General features: G+C 48.3%; 1 protein-coding gene across 2 annotated transcripts in view; it reads left to right on the forward strand.

Annotated features, from left to right (window-relative positions):
* Positions 1-22200, forward strand: part of MANBAL (mannosidase beta like) — a 28913-nt gene extending 6713 nt beyond the window's left edge. Inside the window, exons 2-4 of one of the 2 annotated variants that reach the window (XM_005672921.3) lie at positions 4595-4803; positions 21270-21382; positions 21787-22200. In XM_005672921.3, coding sequence (XP_005672978.1) covers positions 4654-4803; positions 21270-21377 — 258 coding nt within the window. In that variant the 5' untranslated portion in view covers positions 4595-4653 and the 3' untranslated portion in view covers positions 21378-21382; positions 21787-22200. Of the gene's footprint in view, positions 1-4594; positions 4804-21269 lie in introns of both variants that reach the window. The other variant, XM_021077555.1, reaches the window with a different exon arrangement.

Raw genomic sequence — 23806 nt, forward strand, 5'->3', positions numbered from 1 at the left:
TTGATCCCTGGTCTTGCTGAATGGGTTAAGTTTCTGGCGTTGCTACCAGCTGCAGCGTAGGTCGCAGACACTGCTCGGATCCAGAGTTGCTGTTGGCCGTGGTTTAGGCTGGCAGCTGCAACTCTGATTTGACCCCTAGCCTGGGAACTTCTATGTGCTGCAGATGCAACCCTAAAAAGAAAAAGAAAGAACACCCACCCCCCCGCTGCCAAAAAAAAAAAAAAAAGAAAAAGTGTATTAAAAAATGTGTATTTATGAGGTGAAACTGAGAAGAAATGAGGGAGCTTTTTTGTACCTTGCTTTTCACATGGCATAAGGATATAGTGCCCTGTTAGGGCTGTATGTTTCTTCCAGTGAAGCTGTTCTTGCCTTGAAATTCATTTTAGGACCAGTTTCTGAGCCATCCAAACATTCTGCCTAGGGTCTGAGTATCATACCTTGTATTTGACCAAAAATGGTATTCCTGGGCTTGAGGCGCCACCTGATTCACCACACTTGGATTCAGATGATGTTGGGTCCTTTCCAGAAGTCAAATCCTTCCTGGAAGGCTGAAGATCTGCCAGCTCTGAGGATTTTGGAAGGAAAAAAAAGGGGGGGGGGCCCTCAGGCTTTGAGGACCATTCTCAAAGGAGACAAGTGGTGTGAAACAGTGACTGCCTTGTTGGCACAGGCACATGACCTTCCTAAGTGACTAGGTTGAAAGGTACGCAGTGCACATTTGCATAAACCCCAGCCTGTTCACTTAGAAGGGCATTTTTGTTATCCTTTAGTCACTCCTCCTTCATGTTGGAAAAATGTTGGGAAGCAGTGAAGCCACAGAGCCAAAGTGGAGAAAGGTTTTAGGACAACCTCTTTAACCCAGAGCCTTCCATAGGAATATAATGCAGGCCATGTGTATAATTTAAAATTTCCCAGTAGCCACATTTAAAAAGTAAAAAGAGGGAGTTCACATCGTGGCTCAGTGGTTAACAAATCGGACTAGGAACCATGAGGTTTTGGATTCAGGTTGGATCCCTGGCCTCACTCAGTGGGTTAAGGATCCAGGGTTGCTGTGAGCTGTGGTGTAGGTAGCAGATGCGGCTCGGATCTGGCGTTGCTGTGGCTCTGATGTAGGCCAGCACCTGTAGCTCTGATTAGACCCCTAGCCTGGGAACCTTCATATGCGGTGGGTGCAGCCCTAGAAAAGACAAAAATAAAAATTAAGAAAATAAAAAGTAGAAAGAAGCATGTAGTTTTTTGTGGGGGGCGGGTAAAATAACCATACCATAAAATTTATCATTTTAACTTTTTTTTTTTAGGGCTGCACCTGCGACATATGGAAGTTTCCAGGCGAGGGGTTGAATCAGAGCTTGAATCAGAGCTGCAGCTGCTGCCCTATGCCACAACCACAGAATGCCAGATTTGAGCCACATCTGTGACCTACACCACAGCTCACAGCAACGCTGGAACCTTAACCCACTGAGTAAGGCCAGGGATTGAACCTACATCCTCATGGATACTAGTCAAGTTTGTTACCACTGAGCCACAGTGGGAACTCCCCATAGCCATTTTTAAGTGTACATTCAGTGGAGCACAATGTGTGTGACCATCACCACTATTTCCAGAACTGTTGCAACATGCCAGACTGAAACTCTGTACCCATTAAATACTAATTTCCCATTCTTTCTCTGCCAGCCCCTGATAACCTGTATTCTAGTTTATCTCTGTGAATTTGCCTATTCTGGGTGTCTCAAATGAGTGGAATCATGCAATATTTGACCTTTTGTGTCTGGCTTATTTTACTTTGCATAATATTTTCAAGGTTCATCTGTGTAGTAGCATGTATCAGAATTTCATTCATTTTAATAGCTAAGTAAATTTGCTTTGTATATCTATAGCACATTTTGTTTATGTAATCATCTCTTGATAGACTTGTGTTTGTTTCCTTCTTCTGGCTGTCATGAATAGTATAGCTGTGAACATCGGTGTACAAGTTTCTGAGTCTGTGCTTTCAATTCTCTTGGGTATATACCTAATGGAATTGCTGGATCATATGGTAATTCTATGTTTAACTTTTTTAGAAGCTGCCAAACTGTTTCCAGTTTGTCTTCTTACTCTCTTGATAGTACCCTTTGTTACACAAAAGTTTTTAATTCTGATGAAGTCCAGTTTATTTTTTCTTCTATTGCCTGTGGTTTGGTATCACATCTAAGAAGTCACAGCCAAATCCAATGTCATGAAGATTCCTCCTGTGTTTTCTTCCGTAAGTTTAATAGTTTTAGCTCTATTTAAGCTTTAGTTTAATGTTTTGATCCATTTTGAGTTTTTATATATGGTGTAAGATAAGGGTACAGTTCATTCTGCTGCATGTCGATATCCAATTTTCCCAGCATAATTTGTTGACGAGATTGTCCTTCCCCATTGGATGGGCGTGGCACTCTTTCTCAGAAATCAGTTGACTATATATGGTTTACTTCTGGGCTCCTATTCTATTCCATTGGCCTAGATCCTTATGCCTGTACCACACTGTTTTGTTTTTTTTGTTTTTGTTTTTTTGTCTTTTTAGGGCCGCACCCTTGGCATATGGAGGTTCCTCAGCATATGGAGGTTCCCCAGCTAGTGGTCCAATCAGAGCTGAAGCCTCTGTCCTACACCACAGCCACAACAACGCCAGATCCGAGCCATGTCTGCGACCTACACCACAGATCACGGCAATGCCGGATCCTTAACCCATGGAGCAAGGCCAGGGATCGAACCTGCATCCTCATGGATACTAGTCGGGTTCATTAACTGCTGAGCTATGACGGGAACTCCTGCACCACACTGTTTTGATTTAACTTTATAGTAAGTTTCGAAATCAGAAAGTCCTCCAACTTCGTTCTTTTTCAAGCTCAAATGAAGTGAATGATTTACTTAATATATCAACATGCAGTCAGTGTATAAAACATTGTTGAGATATTTTACGTTCTCCTATTCATACTATCTTCTAAATTGAGTGTGTATCTAACTTAACAGCCATCTCAGTTTGGTCTAGCTGTGTTTCAACTCTCCATAGCTATGTGTGGCTCCTGGCCACCATATTGGGCAGCTTAGATTTAGCAGAAAATTGCCTTGTGGCACAGATCCCGGGACACACAAAGGGCTTTGGAGTTCAGTGGGCCTGGTTCCAAAGTTAGTTTTCCCCTTTCTCATTGGGGTAGGCGGAAGGACACCACTCGTGGGCGCTGTGGTGGAGGGGGAGCAGTTTAGTCCTGCCAAGGTAAGGAGGAGGGCAGTAAGAAAGACTTGCTGGGGAGGTGACAACGAGCGCAGTCTTGGAGGTAGGGTGGGGGCTTCGCCAAGCAGTCAGAGTCGGAACAGGCACTCTTGGCTGAGTGTACAGCTTGGCTAGAGGCCCAGGATTGTGAAAAAGCCCAGAGCTCTTGGAGAATTGCAGGTAGTTCCTTCAGCTCGACCAGGGTATTAGGAATAGGGGGCCCTGGTGAAAGGAGAGGCTAGAGAGGTGAGTGAGGCTGGACCTGCCACCACTGTCCCTGTCATCCATGTCCCCAGCATCTCTTATCTGGGTCACTGGTAGTAGCCACCTCACTGGTCTCCCTGTGTCCACTGTGCACCCTCTCCTTCACCCCCCATTTAAAATACAGATCAGGACTTCCTGCTGTGGCGAGATGGGTTAAGAATCCCACTGCAGCGGCTCGCTTGCTGCGAAGACTCGGGTTCCATCCTCAGCCTAGGTTGAAGTATCTGGCGTGGCTGCAGCTGAGGCTTGGATTTAGTTCCTGACCTGGGAACTTTCATGTGCCGTGGGTGCGACCATAGGGGAAAAAATTGTCAGATCATGTCACGTCTCTGCTCAAAACCCTTCTTTGGCTTTACATTTTACTCAGTCAAATCGGAGTGTCAGGGTCCGTCCAGGTCAGTCCATACTGCTCTCTGATCTTACCTGCCTCCACTCTCCCTCCCGCACTCCTCTCTGGCCATTTTGACTCATATCCCTGTCTTCTTTTCTCTGTGCCTGGAGATGCCCCCCTGGAGATGCTGTCCTGGCTCACTCGCACACTTCAGATCTCTGCCACTTTAGTCCTGCCTCTTCTCAAAGAGGCCCTTCTTGTCACCCTATACCAAAATAAAATGATGCCCTGCTCAAGTTTTTTTAAAAAACAGTTTTCACCAGCTGGCATGTCACATCTCGATGTGTTCCTTGTCTACCTCTGTCCCACTGTCCTGAGACATTGGCCCCAGTAGAACAAGGATTTGTCAGTTTTGCTCAGCCTTTATTGCTTGGTGTCCAGACAGTATTTGTCGAATGAATGACTGAATGAATAAACACAGCCTGAAACAGAGCAGATCTTCAGTCAATGCATGGTGATTTAATATTTTTGATATTTTTATTGAGGTGTTTTCATTTATTTACTTTAGCAAACTTTATGTTTGGAGAAATTTTAAACATACCAAAAAGTCAAAAGAATGGTCCCATGGCTCTCCATATATCCTCCACTTAAGGTGAAGAATTGTTAACGTTTCACCACAGTTGCTTTATGTATTCTCGTATGTGTGTAAGTGGAACCATTTAAACGTCAGTTGTAGAAACATGGCATTAACTCTTTGCATTTAGAGGTCGGCTCTGGAGAGTGTTGAGTCGGAGGAGACCTCAGGCAGCAGGCAGCTGGGGCCATGGCCTCCGACCTGGACTTCTCACCTCCTGAGGTGCCCGAGCCCACGTTCCTGGAGAACCTGCTGCGGTATGGACTCTTCCTGGGGGCCATCTTCCAGCTCATCTGTGTGCTGGCCATCATCGTGCCTGTGCCCAAGTCCCACGAGACGGTGAGTCCTTCCTTGTGACCCTCAGCTCCTCAGGCTGAGTTCTAGGTACTGAAAATAGATATCACAGCAGCGAAGACCAGCAGGGACTATGGTCTCAGTCCCCACATTCCCAACTGATGGCCTTGAGCCACATGGTTCATACCTTGTGTGTCCAAATGTGTGTTCAGCGAATTTTTTTTTTTTTTTTTAATGGCCGCACCTGTGGAACGTGGAAGTTCCCCGCCCATGGGTTGAATCTGAGCCACAGTTATGACCTGTGCTATAGCTGCGGCAACACTGAATCCTCAAGCCACCGCGCTGGGCTGGGGATCGAAGCTACACCTCTGCAGTGACCTGAGACACTGTAGTTGGATTCCTAACCCACTGCACCACAGTGGGAACTCCCAGATTTTTATTTAGTGCCTACTTACTACGTTTAGACTCTGCTGAAAGATGTGGTGTCTGCCCTCAAGGAGCTTCTAGTCTTTGAGGAAAGGCAGCTATGAAACAAATACACATGTTTCTGTAAGAAGTACAGGGTACTATGAGGGTGTCTAAGAAGGGGCAGGGGCTCAGCCATTCACCTCCCCCAGGAAGAGGGAACCATGTGTTTAAGGACCTGGGGAATGAAGGAACCGGCTAGGAACTGAATGCCGGTGACTGTGGCCAGAGCACAGAGGGGACACCAAGAGGGGTGTAGCCGAAGGGGCGGTAGGGCCCAAAGGAGTTTAAAGGAGAGAGTGACATGGTCAGATTGGCTTTCTTGTTATTTTTGACTCTTATTCTGTAGGTCTCTGTCTCACTCTCTTTTTTTTTCTCTCCTTTTTAGTGCCACACCTGCGTCATATGGAGGTTCCCAGGCTAGGGGTCAAATCAGATCTGCAGCTGCCGGCCTACGCCATAGCCACAGCAACGAGGGATCTGAGCTACGTCTGTGACTTACACCACAGCTCACGCCAAAGCCGGATCCTTAACCCACTGAGTGGGGCCATGGATTGAACCCACATCCTCATGGATACTAGTCGAATTCCTTACCACTGAGCCACAATGGAAACTCCTTAGTTCTCTTTATTCTGTAGCTCTGGACCCTCCTTCCACCATCCCACCCCCCCAGCTTTTCCCATAGCATTGATTTGTTGGAGAACACAGGTCACTGTCTTCTACCACATCCACATCCAGGATTGGCTGATTGCATCTCTGTGGTATTGACATGTTCCTGTGTTCCCCATATTTCTATCAACAGGAAATTCGATCTAGAGGCTTGATTCAGTTCAGATCGGGGTATTTGGTGAGAAAACCTCATATCTAGTGCTGTGTCCTTCCTGTTTTTATGTCATCAATGGGCACGTGGTATCTGGTTGTCACACAGAGACTCTAAAAGATATCCATGGGTTCAGGTGTAATAGCTGATCCCTTTGTGATTAAATCTTCATCAGTCTTTACCTAAATGTTTTCAGCCTCCAGTGATCATTTCTTAGATGCATTGTTTCCTTCTGCATTTAGTAGCTGGAGTTTTTCAGTGAAGAGGCCTTTTTCCTTATCACCTATGTAGTTCCTCTGAAATGCTATTCATAGTAAAAGGCTTGGTTCTTTTCCTTTATTCATTAGTTTTCAGAGTAGAGAGTTTGAGCTATAGCAGCCTCCAAGTCTTGACTAGATTTTTGTGTTATTTTAATTAAAAATTTTTATATATTTGATGTTTTAATTAATTTTAGGTTTTTTTTCTTTTTCCTTTTCTTTTTTCTTTTCTTTTTTGGCTCAAGTGGTCTCAGTTGGAGCCCCAGGAAGTTGTGTGAAATATTGTTGCCCAAGGAAACCCATTAGAGACTCATTGCCTAGGGTTTTTTGGGGGGCAGGTCACATAAACCTCCTCTGCCTCGTTTGGTCCAAAATAATTCCAGACTTCCAGAAGAAAAGCAGATATTCAGCATAAACCGTATTGTTTGCTCAAAAGGTTAGGCACTGTGAGCCATTCTTATCAGTTCTAGGAATTGTGGGAACCACCCAAAAATCCAGTTACCCAGTTGCCAACTAAGGACCAACCTTGCAAGCTGGTTTTTCTAAGGATAGCAGGTTTTTATTTTTTTATTTTAATGTAAACTCTATTCTGCACACCGACAATATAGTTATTATAGTTTTCAAATAACTATATTGTTTTTCTCTACTAACAGGCTCAAAATGAAATTTATGATTTTTTTTATTGTTCTTTATGGGCCCCCAAAATCTGTCCCAGTAGGGATATATGGTCAGAGTACTGTGTTTAGTAAGTCTTTTTTTCACATAAGTATACATAATTAATTAATGACAGATATTAATTTGCTTCATTTTTTTTTTTTTTTTTTGTCTTTTTTTGCTATTTCTTGGGCCGCTCCCTCGGCATATGGAGGTTCCCAGGCTAGGGGTCGTATCGGAGCTGTAGCCACCGGCCTACGCCAGAGCCACAGCAACGCGGGATCCGAGCCGCGTCTGCAACCTACACCACAGCTCACGGCAACGCCAGATCGTTAACTCACTGAGCAAGGGCAGGGACCGAACCTGCAACCTCATGGTTCCTAGTCAGATTCGTTAACCACTGCTCCATGACGGGAACTCCCAATTTGTTTTTAATTTTTAGAGGTCCCCCCCTTTAATTAATTAATTTTTATGGCCGCTCCCATGGCATATGCAGGTTCCCAGGCTAGGTGTCAAATTGGAGCTGCAGCTGCCGGCCTACACCACAGCAACAGCAACATAGGATCTGAGTTACATCTGTGACCTACACCAAAGTTCACGGCAATGCCGGATCCTTACCCCACTGAGCAAGGCCAGGGATCGAACCTGAGTTCTCATAGATGCTAGTCAGATTTGTCTCCCTGAGCCACGATGGGAACGTTAAATTATGTAAAACTTATATAGAACATTTCCCCAAAACTATATTACAGAATACAGTCAAAAAAACCTCCTTTAACCTCAGTATCTTCCACCCTTTCCTCTTCCTCTCTGCATAGGCAACTGTTTTTATTTTGACTTTTCCTTCTTTTGTTTCTTTCTGAAAACATATGCAAATGGTTATGTGTGTGATATTTATTTATTCATTTATATTCTTCCTTTGATACATTAAAGATAGCATCTTATTAAACAGTTTCACAGTTTTCTTTTTTCGCTTAACAGTCTCTAATATATTCTGGAGATGCATATTCTGGAGATGACTCTGTCCCTGAGATTCTGCTGGTGTGACTGGGAGGAGCTCTGGCAAAGGGGCAGGCTTGGGATGGGGCTGGGGAAGGAGCATGCTGTGTTCAATTGTGAACAGGTGCCCTTAAGATGTTCTGTCAGGTAAGCAGTGGCTCCACGGGTCTGTATCAGGAGGAGGGTCTGTGGTGAGTGCTGATCAACATTTGTGGGTCTGTGAGTTGTGACTGAAGCTGTGAGGATGAGGTCTCTTAAGGAGGAATATGGGGTGGGATGAAGAAAAGGCTGAGGGGGCGCCTTGAGGAGCTCCAGCATTCAGGGAACCCGCAGGAGGAGCAGCAGCCAAAGGAGGGGGAAGCCTTGGTGAACGTGACATGACAGGCACGTGGCCTCTGGGTTGTTCTGTCCATCTCCGTTTCTTATTCTGACGTTCTGAGGAGGAGGTCACCGTTGGAGTTTTTCCACCCACAGTTGTAGCACACTCTAAAGACATAATCCCTGTGCCCTGTGGCTCTGTCCTCACAAACCCGGCATGTCGTACCCACGGCATATAAACGTTCCCAGGCCAGGGATTGAATCCGAGCTACAGGTGAGGCAATGCCAGATCTTTAACCCACTATGCCGGGCCAGGTTTCGAAGCTGTGCCTTCTCAAACCCATGCTGTCTCAGAGACGACCCCAGATCCTTAACCTGCTGTGCCACGGCAGGAACTCCCAGTAACAGACATCTTTATTATCACTGGCCACTGATGAAGCCTGCTCAGAGTCCTGAGGGAGGGAGGGAATGGATGTTTTGATTTATAGGCAGAGATGCAGAGTCAGAGGTCTGTGGTCTTTAGGAGAGCTGCTGCTCACCTCCTGTTGTGCTCTTAACCCTTCAAGGCTGGCCTTAGAGGCCCAGGTCCATTTAGCAAATTTTCAGAAAAAGGGGAGCCCTTTCCTGATCTCTGAGGTTTTTAGTACACCTTAGGTTGAGGTCTTTTGAGGCAGCGAGTCGACAAAGGGCTCAACAGGATGCCTCAACCCTGCCATTTAGACATTTAGAGGTTAATTTGGGACAACAACCTCATCTTTTGTTTCATTATTTTTATTATTAGTTTTTTACTGAAGTATTTAAGGTACAATATTACATAAGTTACAGGAGTACAACACAGTGATTCAGTTTTTAAAGTGTACACACATTTATAGTTATTATAAAATATTAGCTATATTCCTACAAAATGTCCTTGTAGCTTATTTATTTTATATATAATAGTTTGTACCTCTTAATCCCATACTCCTATCTTGCCCTTCCCTGCTTCCCTCTCCCCACTGGTAACCAATAGTTTGTTCACTATATCTGTGAGTCTGTTTCTTTTTGTTATGTTCATTGATTGTTTTATTTTTTAGATTCCACATACAAGTGATATCGTATGGTTTTATCTTTTCTCAGATTTATTTCACTTAGCATAATATCCTCTAGGTCTATCCATGTTGTTACAAATGGCAGAATGTTATTCTTTCTTATGGCTAGGAAGAATTCTGTTGCATGTATACATATACCACATCTTCTTTATCTGTTCATCCATTGGTGAGTTATCCGTTGGATTCTTAGGTGGCTTCCATATCTTGGAAGTTGTAAATAATGCTCTTATGAACATTGGGGTGCATGTATCTTTTCAAATTAGTGTTTTTGGTTTTTTCAGATGTATTCCCAGGAGTGGCATTGCTGGTTCATCTGGCAGTTATCTATTTTCAGTTTTTTGAGAAACCTCCATATTGTTTTCCACAGTGGCTGCTCTAATTTACATTCCCACAAAGAGTATAAAAGGGTTCCCTTTTTAGAAGTTTCTGGGCCAGGATCGAACCCGTGCCACAGCAGTGACCCAGGCCACAGCAGTGACAATACCAGATCCTTAACCCGCTGAGCCACCACAGAACTCCTGTTTGTATTCTTTTTGATAATAGCCTTCTGACAAGGGTGAGGTGATATCTCATTGTGGTTCTCATTGTGGTTTTGACTTGCATTTCTCTGATGATTAGCAATGTTTGAGCATCTTGTCATGTGCCCGTTTGCCATCTGCATGTCTTCTTTGGAAAAACGTGTACTCAGGCCTTCTGCCCATTATTTTTAATTGGATCTTTTTTTTTTTTTTTTTGATATTGAGGTTGTATGAGCTGTTTATGTATTTTGGATATTAACCCCTCACTGGTTGTATAGTTTGCAAATATTTTTTCCCATTCAGTAGTTTGTCTTTTCATTTTGTTGATGGTTTCCTTCAAAAACTTTTGTCCCATTTGTTTGTTTTTGCTTTTATCTCCCTTTCTTTAGGAGACAGATCTAAAAAAATATTGCTACAATTTACATCAAAGAATGTTCTGCCTATGTTTTCCTCTAGGAGTTTTATGATTTCCGCTGTTACATTTAAGTCTTTAATCCATTTTGAGTTTATTTTTGTATATGGGGTTAGAGAATGTTCTAATTTTGTTTTTTTACATGTAGTTGTCCAGTTTTCTCAGCACCACTTATTTAAGAGATTTGTCTTTTCTGCAGTATATATTCTTGCCTCCTTTGTCCTAAGTTAATTGCCCATAAGATAGGTTTATTTCTGGGCTCTCCCTTCTGTTCCATTGACCTATGTGTCTGTTTTTGTGCCAGTACCATACTGTTTTGATACTGTAGCTTTGTGTATAGTCCGAAGTCAGGGAGCATGATTCCTCCAGTTCTGCTACTTTTTTTTTTTTTTTGTCTTTTTAGGGCCACACACGTGGCCTATGAAAATTCCCAGGCTAGGGGTCAAATCGGAGCTGTAGCCACCAGCCTACACTATAGCCACAGCAACAGTGGATCCTAGCCACATCTGCGACCTGCACCACAGCTCACGTCAACACTGTATCCTTAACCCACTGAGCAAGGCCAGGGATCGAACCTGTGTCCTCATTGATATTAGTCAGATTCATCTCCCCTGAGCCTCAGTGGGAACTCCCTCTAGTTCTGTTCTTGTTTCTCAAGATCGTTTTGGCTATTCAGGTCTTTTGTGTCTCCATACACATTTTAAAATTACTTGTTCTAATTCTGTAAAAAAAATCCCTTTGGTATTTTGATAGGAGTTTCATTGAATCTGTAGCTTGCCTTGGGTAGTATGGTCATTTTAACAACATTAATTCTTTCAATTCAAGAGCATGGGATATATTTCCATCTGTTTGTGTCATCTTTAGTCTCTTTTATCAGTGTTTTATAGTTTTCCAAGTATAGTTGTTTTAGGGCTGCACCCACAGCATATGGAAGTTCCCAGGCTAGGGGTCCAATCGGGACCCCTAGCCTGGGAACTTCCATATGCCAAGGGAGCGGCCCAAGAAATAGCAAAAAAAAAAAAAAAAAGAAGAAGACAAAAAATAAATAAATAAAAAAATAAAATATATTGTTGGATTGGGTTTGCTAATATTTTGTTGAGGATTTTTGCATCTATGTTCATCAGTGACATTGCCCTGTGATTTTCTTTATTTGTGATGTCAACACCCTCATCTTTTAAAATGTAAACATCAGAACATATCATTTTCATTTATCTTAAAGTTTAGGGGAATAAGGCTCACACAAGTGAATTGTCTTTATAACTGAAAGTTACTGTGTTATTTTTTTGTTTTTGTTTTTCTGTTTGTTTTTGTTTCCGTTTTGTTTCTGTTTTTTAGTTTTTCAATAGATCAGTAGCAAAAAAAAAAGTGGTATTATTAATGTAAGTTTTTTTGATGCATCATGCCAGCAGTATGGTCCTCAGTTATGCAGGGATTCAACTCCCAGCTTTCCTCTGTGAACCCCTATTCCCCCTCCCCCACCCAAGGCAGCCTTCTCTCACTCCCCAAACTCCTAAATAAATGGAAAGAGTATTCTGTGTGTGTAAACAGTCTTACAAAGACAGGGTGAGTGCTCAGACTGTGCTTAAAGGTTATGCTTAGCAGTTAACTGGGATTTGGAATTTGGATGGGGAGGAGAAAAGAAAGGGGTTTTAACTTGGGGCTCTGGAGCTCTTAGGAAGAGAGCCTGTGGGAATGGGGAGCTGGGGGGACTCTAGGCAGCCCAGGAGCAGGAGGGAGGTACCTGGAAGTGAAGGTGGCAAGGAGGTGAAGGAGGGTGGGGGTAGGAGGACCCAGAGAACAATCTTGCTCTCTCTGCCACTTTGCTTAGGGCAAAATCATCTTTCTTGCTTGGCCTATAGACGCAAGATTTATTAGTGGCTTTTTGGGTCAGATGATAATATTTTTGGCTCCAGATGATGGGAAAGGCTTTGAAAAGCAAAAGAATGTCTTTCCTGTTGTTCCAGTAAGCCGATTTTTTGCAACTAGTTTATGACTTCAGTATTTCAATACTTAGCAGATTATTTGAAAGCTCTTTTGGGGGTAATCAGGGAAGAAGAAAATGAACACAAAGAAATGCTTCCCACCCCACCCCCTTTCTTTTCATAGTAGGAGCAAGAACTAATTCGTAAAATCAGAACCAAAGTCCCTAGAATCCTAAGCCAAATGAGAACGTTTTTCTCATTGACACCTCATTAAACTAAGACCCAGGAAAACAAACATTTGTTTGAGCTTGATTGAGGTCTGGACCACATTTATTCCAAGAATTTTCTGTAGGCTGGATTCTAAAATATAAGAAGGTTGATCCTGTACCACTTCTGTCTATTCCAGGATGCAGCTGTGTTTCATCTCTCATGCCCAGTCTGATTGATTATATGGTGGCCATGGTGGAAAGGATTCGGGGCTGCTTCTAGGCTCCAGACTAAAGAAATGATTCATTGATGTCTGCCATGAGCAAGGGACTGGAGAGTGGCAATGCTTGCCTGGCCTTGGGCTTGTCTGTGATTTTCCACCTGGGGAATTTTCAAAGGCCTGGGCTGCACCTATAGAGATTCTGATTCAGTTGTTCTTTGAAGCCTTGGATCAGTATTTTCTTTAAGTGCCCAGGTGATTCTGTAATGAAGCCACTGATCTAGTCCCTTGATTATTTCCCTGAAGCACAAACCAATTTGAGGAAGACAGGAGGTGTTCAGATCTCTGTCTTAAGTTTAAGTAATAATAGCATGCTGTCCATTGAGAAGCTGGGGATGGAGACCTGGGAGTTATTTTAACCAATATAGCATTATTTCTTATAACCCCAAGAGTGAGTTGCTAAGCTTTGCCAAGGAAACGAAGATTCAGGGCAGGCCTGAACAGGGGCATGCTAGATTTTGGTAGTTTCTGTGCAATATAGAGATACTGAAAAGATGTGGGTGCTGTTCCAGAGCAGGGATGCAGCTGGACCTCTGGAAGGGGTGGGCACCAGGGACTCCATCACTCACCATCTGCATCCCTCTGCCTCCACTGTCCATCTCCTGTCTCTCACTTCTCTTGCCCTGCCTCCTCTGCTCGCTGTCCCTCTGGTACGATGAAACAGGGCCACTAACAGCTTCCAAAGTTTATGTCTTTCAGCTGCAGCATCTGGAGGCTGCCTTCCTGCTTGGTCCCACTTCCAAAATCCCTAGAGAAGGAGCTCTGTAGCTGTCCCAAGTTGGGACTGCTATGGCCAGTGTGGGGGAGGGGAGCATCCTGTGGAGTGATCTCTAGGGGTGGAGGGCAGGGTCGGTTCCCAAAGGATCAGGAGTGCTGTGCAGACAAAGCTGGGGTCTCCATTCCTTTCACTCTCCTGGAGGCAGTCAGAGCAGCGGGCAGAGGACTAGGGGACTGGTTTCCTTGTAAACCTTCCAGTGATTCAAGGAGGGCACATATAAAACAAGAGCAGCCGAGTGATGGAGGAAAGGCTGCTCAATCGGATGATGATGCTGTGTTAAGGCTGCTGTCCTTCTGGTTTGGTTTCAGTAGAACTATGTTCTTAATAAGGAGTTCCTGTTTCCCTTGGGCTTCCCTAGATAAAGGCTGCACAAGTCTGTGAGCTCCCTGTAGTTGTGTGCAAAAGTGTGATGTTTTCATGTTTATGCACATTTTCTGGAAAGAGAGTCTGCAGCTTTTCCCAAAGTGGAGAGCAGCAGTTTTAATGAGGTGTAGGAGCTGAATTTCAGGAGTGAAGAAATAGATAATGAGGAAGTAAAGGTTGGGAGCCCCTCCCCCACAGCCTGCTTGAGCTTTTAGATCCGTTTCCACCCAGAACGTTGATCCAGTCATCTCTAAGCAAGCAGGTGTTGACATTTAGTTCAGCGACTCTTGTAGCCTGTAGTAATAGTTATCTGGCAGTCAGTCACAGGGTCTCCTAGAGGTTTAAAATGCTGGCTCTTCTCCTCTCCTCATGTGTTTATGTCACATCTGCCCTGCCAGCTGCTGGCCTCTAGGCAGATACTTTCACTTCCACTAACCTGATTGCCTCAGTCTCAGTCTTCTTAACGAGGACCCTTTCTGTTCAAAGCTCAGAAACTCAGCTTGAGCAGTTTCCCTGGGAAGAACTGCATTGGCTCTTGGAACTGGGAATTTTGAGGCACAGCTGGGCTCAGAAGTTCGCACGGTCGTCAGGGCTCCGTCTGTCTCTCCATCTCTTGGCTTTCCTGCGAGCGCTGGCTTCATTCTTAGGCCCTTGCCACGTGTCAGGAGGATGGCTGCAAGAAGCTCCAGGCCGCATCCTCATCACTCATGATTTACAAGCAAGAGAAGCTATTTCTCTGCCTGTGCTCACTTTCCACATCTCCTGGAAGGCCTCTGCTTGGCTCTGGCCTGGCCACAAGTCTATACTTTGCCCCTTAGGTGGGAAGGGACCTTGGGTAACCGCTTCCGGCCAGGCCACTTTTAACTGGCCACTCCTATGGCCACAGTGACTGAGAGTCCCCTCAGAACCACGTGGGACAGGGAAAGGATGGGGTCCCAATAGAGAGGGGGTCTGGGCAAAGACAACTGATGTCTAGCACGGTGATCTGGCAGAGGAGAACTCACCCATCAGAATCGATAGCAAGAGGGGTGGCTTTCCTTGTGATGCCCACATAGACTTTGCTGTCGATCAAAGAGCCCGGCGGTGTTTGGAGCCCTGAAAAGGAGGCGCCTTCCCAGGGGCAGTGGGGCAGTGGCCTAAAAGTTCAGGATGCTGTTGGAAAAGTCTGCCCGGCCCCCAGTTGCTGGTGAAGGCTCCCACAGGAAACAGTTAACCCGGGCAAGCGTACACCCATTCTCAACATCTCAGGAGACAGTCTTGCACAACTGACTTTGTAGCTCTGCCCTGTATTTTTTTTTAAGCTTGGGAGGTGTTTGCAGTTAAATTGGATGGCAGGCTGTTTTTTACTTCATGAGCCATTTTTGAGAGACTGCTGGGCGGTGGACAGGGTGAAGGTCTAAACATGGTCTTGAGATGGGTACAGGTTCGTGGGAGAGATGGTTGGACACACAAGGAGCCCCAGACCAGCCGGGGGGCAGGGCCTGGGTGGCGCTGAATTGTGTCAGGTGCACTCCCAGGCCTCTTCTCTCTTATCACAGTTCTTGCCTGCCATGTGCTTTCTGGATTCTGTGTTTCGCCTTGTGGAGCCCACTCGGTCGGCCTCCCCTTCTCTGTTCCAGCTAGTCCTGTCCTCTCAAGGCCAGGGCTAGTTCTGGCCCTGCCTGGTCTCCCAGTCTCCACCCCACCTGGGGCCTGGGGCAAGAGCGCGCAGGACGAGCCAGAGCTTCAGCTCTGGGCACCTGTCTGGGGACCGCCTGCCTTCCCCCCTGTGTCCCCAGCTAGAGAAGGAGGGCGTTCACGTCCTTCCCATGCAGTTCTTGAGGATCGAATGAGGCAAGGAAGGTATGTGAGGCTACCTGAGTGTGGCACAGTGGTTTTCTTTCCCTGGACTGTTTTAGAGGAGAGAGTGGTTTCAGTCTGTGTAGAATGACATTCATCCTGATTTATTGGACTAAATCCACACTGAGTTGTAGCGTGGAAATCATAAAATTCTCTGTGCTTTTCCCTGCAGGAAGGGAGTTGATACATCGCGGCACAGATTCGATTATTTGAATCTGATGAATAGCAGCAATTTTCTGGCTTTGTAAGTGGCTGTGGAGCTGCTACATTATTGATGAGGCCTGTGTCACAGAGGACGCCTCCGCAGACCCAGGATCCACCTGAGGGCGGGGGAGGTCTTTTACTCCCCAAGGTGGGATTGCTGAGGAAACTGAACACTTGCTTCAGAGGAGGCGAGGTGTTCCCAGATGGAAAGGTGGGGCTACAGTGTTCAGAGTCTGCCGTCTGCCTGGCTTGTACCAGCAACGTACATTTGAAGAGAAATGACAAGTCAGCCATTTATTTAGAGTCACTCTTGCCAGCTAAGAATTTGGAGCTACAGCTCTGTGTGGCTAGGACCCCAGTATCCGAGTCATGCGCGTAACATCTGCCTTTGCTTCCCTGCCCCTTGAGGGGAAGGCAGCTGTGCCCCGCTGGGCCAGTGGCTAGGACTCGCTGAGCCTCAGTTTCCTTACCTGTAAAATGGGGCTCAGAGTGAGGGCTCATGAGGGTGGTGGGGGCTCAGCGTGCCCGGGTCTGTGAGGTACCCACGTGGTGCACATCACTAAGTGTGCCGCCTCCTCTCCATTAGCCTGCCTTGCCTGGCACAGGACCTGCATGTGCTTGACGCAGACAGAGCGTGAAAGAACAGAGCATCTGGGAGATACTGGCTGGCCAGTGGCCCAGAAGTGACCGAGGGGGCGTGCCCAGAGACAGGGCCAAGGCAGCAGTGGAATGGCTCTGGAGGCCACTTGGGGGTTCTTGGAATTTGTCTTATACAAAGAGAGACACCTGGAGGTTCTTGGAATCCGTCCTGTATGAAGAGGGATCCAGCAACACGTTTAAAGCAGAACACAGATGTGATCAGGATGGTTGTTTTAGGAGAACGGGCTCTGAAAACAGGAAAGCCCTTGGGAGGGACAGGCAAGAGAGCAGGGGTCTGAACCAGCTCCCTGGTGTGTGTCCGGAGGGGACCGGGTAGAGTTGAGTGCCCATGGAAAGAAGAATGGACCAGCCATGGGGACAGATTAGACGTGGGGGCACGAGGGACTGGTGGGAAATCAGAAATGGCTCAGAGGCTTCCAGCTTGGGTGACGGGGTGGGTGACAGTGCCAGAAATTGAGCTGGGGAAGAGAGGAGGAGGCCTGGGGTGAAGAGGAGACAGATAATGCACTCAGATCCTCGGTGACTGTATAGTGTCCACACACCCACGGCGAGCTGCTCTCGACTCTGGAAGACAAAGCCTGACTCCCATCACAAGCACGGGGGTTCCTGAATGACCCGCCAGTGGGATCTAGAACAAGCTGTTCTTGTCATTCCAGAGTCACCTGTGCTTCCAGGCGCTGAAAAAGAGAAAGTCGATTTCACTTTTAGATCGGATTCTTGGTGGCCATCAGCCCTTAGGAACCCAGGAGAGTCTGTGCCACACAGCCATTGAGAGCTCAGGTTCATCCTGGCTCTGCCACTCTGCATCTGAGACCTTAGGCAGGTCACATAACCTGACTGTCTCTTCTTTCATCTATAAAATGGGGCTCATTATGGCACTTTGTGAGGCCAAAATATATATGTCCATGGAGCTCCCGCTGTGGCGCAGTGGGATTGGCGGTGTCTTGGAAGCGCCAGGACACGGATTTGATCACTGGCCAGGTACAGTGGGTTAAGGATCCAGCATTGCGGCAGCTGTGGCTTAGGTCAAGCCTGCGACTCAGATCTGATCCTTGGCCAGGGAGCTCCACATGCCTTGGGGCAGCCAAAAATTAAATAAATAAATAAGTAAAAATAAGCAATATGGAAATAGCTTAAAAAAAAGAAAAGGATATGTCTAGACCACAGAACCTGGGACCTAGCATATTGCAAATAATAGTAGCAGCTGTTAGGAGTTCCCGTCATGGCTCAGTGGTTAATGAATTCGACTAGGAACCATGAGGTTGCGGGTTCTATCCCTGGCCTTGCTCAGTGGGTTAAGGATCCGTCATTGCCGTGAGCTGTGGTGTTGGTCACAGATGCGGCTCAGATCCTGCGTTGCTGTGGCTGTGGCTGTGGTGTAGGCCGGCAGCTACAACTCCTATTGGATCCCTATCCTGGACCCCTTCCATATGCCATGGGTGCGGCCCTAAAAAGACAATATATATTAGCAGCTGTTATGGCTGTTATTATTACTATGCTTATTGGTGGCTATGTCTAGCCATGGTTTAGGGTTTGTATATTAGGTTTAAAATTTACTCTGTCCTCTGTGCCCATTTCTCACAGGAAAAAGTGAGACTGTTAGGCTTTTATGATGATAAGTAGGAATGAAGTTCTCCTGGTCACAGGAGAGCTTGCATGTTCTTTCATTTCATTCATTTGGGAACAATTGAAGCTGTCCGCAAGAGCTCACAGATTAGTTGGGGAGACTCAGGGGGAGCACTTGTAGCTTAGGTAAGATTAGGGTGGCTCTGTAATCTTCCTGGGTGCCTGGGGTGGAGGAAAGGATGCATCTGCTGCAGTGGAGGAGCAGAGGAGGAAGGCTAGACGGGAAGGAGGAGTGTGTTCTTGGGCTGGACCACACTGAGGGGAGGGGTTTGCTGGGTGGCCAAGGAGAGAAGGGTGCTCCCCTTGTTGAGGGGTGGGCAGCGGAAGCCCTGGGGCCTGGCCCATTGTAGGGGGCAGAGGTGAGCCCAGGGAGGCTGGCGAGGCAGCCTCCTTAGATGCTGTCCTGGGTGTGGGACACAAGACCGTGGGTGATGGAAAGCCACTGGAAGGTTTAAGGTGGGGACATCTGCGCTTTAGAAAAATTCTCTTGGCACGTGTGCAAGGAATGGCATAGAGAGCAGGGGGGCCAGTTGGCAGTGGGGGAGCTGAAGCAGGGCCTTTGAGGCTCCAGAGAGTGGCCAGGTCAAGAGATGGAGGAGGGCAGATCAGCAGGACCTGGTGACCGATTGGATGGAGGGACAGCGGGGGTGGGGGTGTCACTGGGGCTCTGGTTACTCTGCTTACGGGTAGGGGAGGAAGGCCAGGCCAGCTGGAGAAGGGGCTGTGCTCTGTCTGGGCCACTTGAGTTGGAGGTGCCAGAAAGGATGAGGTGCTTGGGAGAAGGTCTGTGGAGTAAGGAAAGCACTGGGGACAGCGGCCAGGTATCCTCATCCCTGGTTTGTGTACCAGGCCCCACTTGAAACCGCAGGAGGCGTCCAGCTGTGAGCTCAGGGGGGCTCCATCCCTGGAGATCCTGGCAGGCTTGACAGGTTCCCAGTGCACAAACCCTTTGTCTAATCATGCCCTGTTTGCCCAGGGCAGGGACTGACTGGTTTCCACTGGCCTCACAGGTACTGCCCTGGGGGCGGTTTCCAGGTCCCAAAGTCTCCAAAGGCCTTGTGCCCTGTGGGGTTTGCCTTAAACAGTAGCCATCCTGCTGGGCTCTGCAGCGGGAGCCTGTGCCCTTGACACACTGGCTTCTCTGAGATTTGGGTTGGTTGGTTTGTTTTTCTAATGGGCTTTCTTCTTTTTTCTTTTTTTCTTCCTTCCTTCCTTTCTTTCTCTCTCTTACCTTTCTGTCTTGCTCATGCTTTCTTTCTCTCTTCCTTTTTTTCCTTCTTTCTCTTTCTTCCACTCTTTCTTCCTTTGTCTCCTTCCTTCCTTCTTTCTCTCTCTCTCTCTCCTTCCTTCTTTCCTCCCTCCCTCGCCCCCTCCTCCCTTCCTTCCTTTTTCTTTCTTTCTTTCTCCAAGTTACAGAAACAGTATCAGCACAAGGGGGTGGGGGTCCTGAGCACTATCAGAGACCTGGCCAGGGGAGGAGCCGGCCGCCTGGTTATCTTGGGGCCATCACGCCTGGGTGCCTGGGATCAGGCTAGGTCTGTTGTCTCCGTTGGTTGGCAGCAGAGTAGACAGCGATGGCTGATAAGAGGGAGGTGGCAGACCTTTGGACTGGGCTTTAGGTGGGGACCGCCCCTCCACAGCCATAGTCCTGCCGCTTCTTTCGGAAGGAGGCTTGAGGCTTGGGCCAGGGGCCGACAGTGAACAGGGAAGGACAGAGTAAAGCAAGCTGGAAGCTGGGAGGTAGCCAATTAAACATGCAGAAATACTTTTCTAGAAACAGCGTACTCCCTCTTAGTATTCTTGCTTCGTCTTTTGTTTTCCCATCTTTAATAAAAGAACAAGGTACTGAGGCGCATTTCCTTGCTTAGTGCCGGGGGCAGTGGGGCTGTGGGGGCGGGGGCACCTGAATGAAGGGGCAGCCACTGCTCAGCCCATTTCTCCCATGAGGAGATTTGGGGCCAGTGTCACCGGATGTTTAAAGTTTTCAAGAAAAGCAAGGAATCCACACTGAATGGGAAATCTCCCAATTGGCTCAAGTTCTTAAAAATAAACACTGCAGGTCAAGTGAAGTCTGCCTGTGGGCCGGACAAGGCCTGCGGCCTGTGGTTAGTGCTCTCTGGGCCAGAGTGGACTCTGACATCCTGCCTGGCTGTGGCGCAGTATGATTTATCCCTCAGAGGGGAGGGGACACTCAGCAGGACTGAGGCCACTCTAGGTTCTTCTCTGACATGCGCCTGTGAGGCTGGGACAGGCCAAGTCCCTTCCCCAGAGTCCACTTTCTTTATCAGCACAATAAAGGCCAGGGCTGGCTCTGTGGTTTTCAATCTTTTTTCAATAGGAGAACCTTTGTTTAAACCAGATCTTACAGGGAACAAATCACAATGTACGTGACAGATCCAAAGCAGAGCTGCCCCAGATACAGGGAGAGTCTGGAGTTCTACCCTGGGGCTGCCCTCTGCCCTTTCCCACGGGGCACCTCTGCCCGAGGCCGCAGAGCTCTGTGCCGTGGCTGCACTTCCACCGGCTAGCGCTCTCCACCCTGCCCTGCCCTGGCCTTCTGTGGCCTGAATGGCAGACGAGGGATGAGAAGAGAAGCAGGGCTGGAAGGAGAGCAAGCCACAGCGGGTCTGCCCACAGCCGCTCCTCACCACATTGTGCCCAGTCCCACATGCGGTGACCAGCAGCCGCTGGGTGCATTTGCATCCACTGGGTGCTTTCCACGTGTTTTTGCCTCAGCAGAGAGCCCGCCCGCCAAGGTACGCGCCCCTGCTTCCATTTCACAGGTGGGCAAGCCGAGACACAGGAGGGGGAAGCGTGTGGCCCACAGGGTCACTTGGCTGGAACGTGGGGGAGCCTAGATTCCCCCCCAGGCCTGTGCGGCTCCAAAGGCTGCCCGCTTCCCTTGGGCATCTTCTCTTATCCTTCACCCCCTCCCCGGGGGCCGTCCTGCAAACATGGGGATCCCGGGGCCCTGCAGGGACAGTTTCCATCCCTGGTGTCTCTGCGGCATGCCTCTCTTTGCAAAGTCCCTTCAGACATGATCTCATTTTGTGGGTGTCATTTTGATTTGTCTAAGCAGGCCTCTGTTTTCTGTCACCATGCAGGAGGCAGAACCGTCTGAGCCCCGAAGTACAGAGGTGACGAGGAAGCCTAAGGCCACTGCTCCTTCTGCAAACAAGAGGCCCAAGAAGGAGGCCAAGAAGAAGCGGTAGAAGAGGCGGCCTGTAGAGCCCGGTGGGCGGGGCCAGGGCCTTGGGGGCGGGGCCCCCACCGGTCCCCTGGGGCTCAAAGTCCTGTTCCCTCACTTCATCCCAGCCTCAGGATCTGAGGTGGCTGGGATGCCCTCTGACCACAGAGAGCTGGACAGTCACGACAGGCCCCAGGCCCCAGCTGGGCAGACTCCACTTCCACTTCCTTCTGCTTCCCCGATGGTTTAGAGCCATGGGGAGTGAAACCCCCTGTGAGCAGAGACTGCCTTGGAAGTCTCTCAGAAGCGGGGCGGCTGACAGTTGCATTTTCTTACTTAATCCCCATGTCCTGCCTTATAGATTCACACTACATCTCAGAGTCCTTATCTGATGCTGACAAGCACTGCCCTCTCCCATCCTCTGTGTCCTGCAGATCAGATCTCCTGCTAATCAGTCACCTTTGTCTCTGCTTGTGTGCATGGAGCCAGGCCAGGCGTCCCCTGTTTGTTTAAGTCAAGACACTAAGGCCACTGCAGCGCTAGTGGTCCTACTGGTACAACAGCCAGTCTGGAAGATGCCTGGCAGGAGGGCCAGCAGATGGCAGGGACTTGGCTGAAGGAGTGTATATTCTTCGGCTCAACTTCCTGAGCCTCTGAAATGGGGGACTTGTCAATCACAGACCAACCTCTTTTCAACCCATCACAGCACATTCAAGATATTCTTTTTGGCTTCCATCTGTACCCCCTCCCCTCCCCCCTCCCCACCGCCGTTCTTAAAACTCCTGACCAGTGAGGAAAAGTCACTTGGGGGAGTGGATGTCAATAAAAGGCCCCGAACGCTGAACCTCCTCTGTGTTGTTGCCTGTGCTGAGATGGAGCCTGTCCCCTGATCCCTGCTGGGGGGACGGGGCAGTGAGGGAGGAGCGCCCCCCACCCCCGAAGAAGTGTGACAGTGGGGCCTGGGATGGCTGGAGCAGGGGCCAGCTGGTCAGAGCAGCTTTGGGGCGAGTTTCAGGAAGGGTCCAGCCTGCTGCTTTGTGCGGCCCTTAGTCACTGGGAACATCCGTGAGTGTGTGAGAGTTTCCGTCAGACCCAGGCCCCACTCATTCCCCGGGTCCTGCTGCCTGAGGAAGGCGCTGCTTGTCCTCAGAGTGGCTTGAGGAAGACCCAGTCTTGGTGTAGGTGTGGGTCCTGACAGCCCCCAAAGAAAAGCCTCAACCTGTGGTTCTTCCAAACGCCCGGCTGGTTTACAGTTTCCTGAACACTTTCCTAAGTGTTGTCACAGCTGATGAGGATGAGCTTAAAGGATGAGTGTGTCTCATTTCCCTTTTAGAGATGGAGACTGAAGTCCTGACAACTTGAGAGAGCCAGAACTCGGACTTGGACCCAGTCCTTGGCCCTCTTCTCGATATTTAACAAATGTTTGGTGAGTGTCAGCAGGCCGGGGCTGTGAGGGCCCCACCTGCTGGAGGCCGGGCTGGATCCCAGCAGGAGGGGCTTCTGCTGAGTGTTTCTGTTCACAGACATTCACTGAGAGTCTGCTCGAGGCTCATGCCACGCTGCGGGGGTGGGGGGTGTGCGGAAGTAAGGAGGCTTCCCAGGAGCCCAAAGTGTGCCTGGCCCAGTGGGAGACCAATCGACTGAGGCGTGTGCATAGCCTGTCCAGCGGGGGAGCAGTGGGTGGGGGCGCCCATTCAGTCTTGGGGGGCAGCACCCGGCAGAGGGACTCCGAATGACTGAGCGGAGTCTTAAACGCCCAGCAGGAATTGAAACCAAAGGAAATCATTCTGGTAAAGCAAGGACCTGACCTCTAGAGCCCACCCATCCACTTCCTGGAGAGGGGGCAGCTCTGAAATCACAGGAGCAGGGCTGCCTTGGTAGGTCTGACTCCTTTAAATTGCTCCCCATTGAGGCTGTTGGCCAGAGAACAGCCCTAGGAAAGCAAGGGTGGTCCTCTGCCCCACCCGCCCCTCACTCCACACGTAACTTTGGACAGAGTTTGCAGCATTGACCCTTCTGGAACCCCTACCCTTAACTGGTTTTCCTCCTACGTCACTGGTTCCTCCTAATCAAAGGGGCCCGGGGCTCAGTCCTTGATCCTCTCTACTCTGCCTGCACTCCCTCGGAGACAGCATCCAGGCTTGTGGCTTTATGTATTTATTTTGGTCTTTTTAGGGCCGCACCTGCAGCCTATGGAGGTTCTCAGGCTAGGGGTCGAATTGGAGCCGTAGCCACCGGCCTACACCACAGCCACAGCAATGCGGGATCTGAGCCGAGTCTGCAACCTACATCACAGCTTACGGCAACGCCGGATCCTTAACCCACTGAGCAAGGGCAGGGATCGAACCCACAACCTCATGGTTCCTAGTCAGATTCGTTAACCACTGAGCCACGACAGGAACTCCAGCAGGATCTTTATAAGGGAAAGAACAAAGGTATGAAAGTGAGGGAGGA

The sequence above is a fragment of the Sus scrofa genome, chromosome 17, assembly GCF_000003025.6.
Source record: "Sus scrofa isolate TJ Tabasco breed Duroc chromosome 17, Sscrofa11.1, whole genome shotgun sequence".
Classification (NCBI taxonomy): Eukaryota; Metazoa; Chordata; class Mammalia; order Artiodactyla; family Suidae; genus Sus; species Sus scrofa.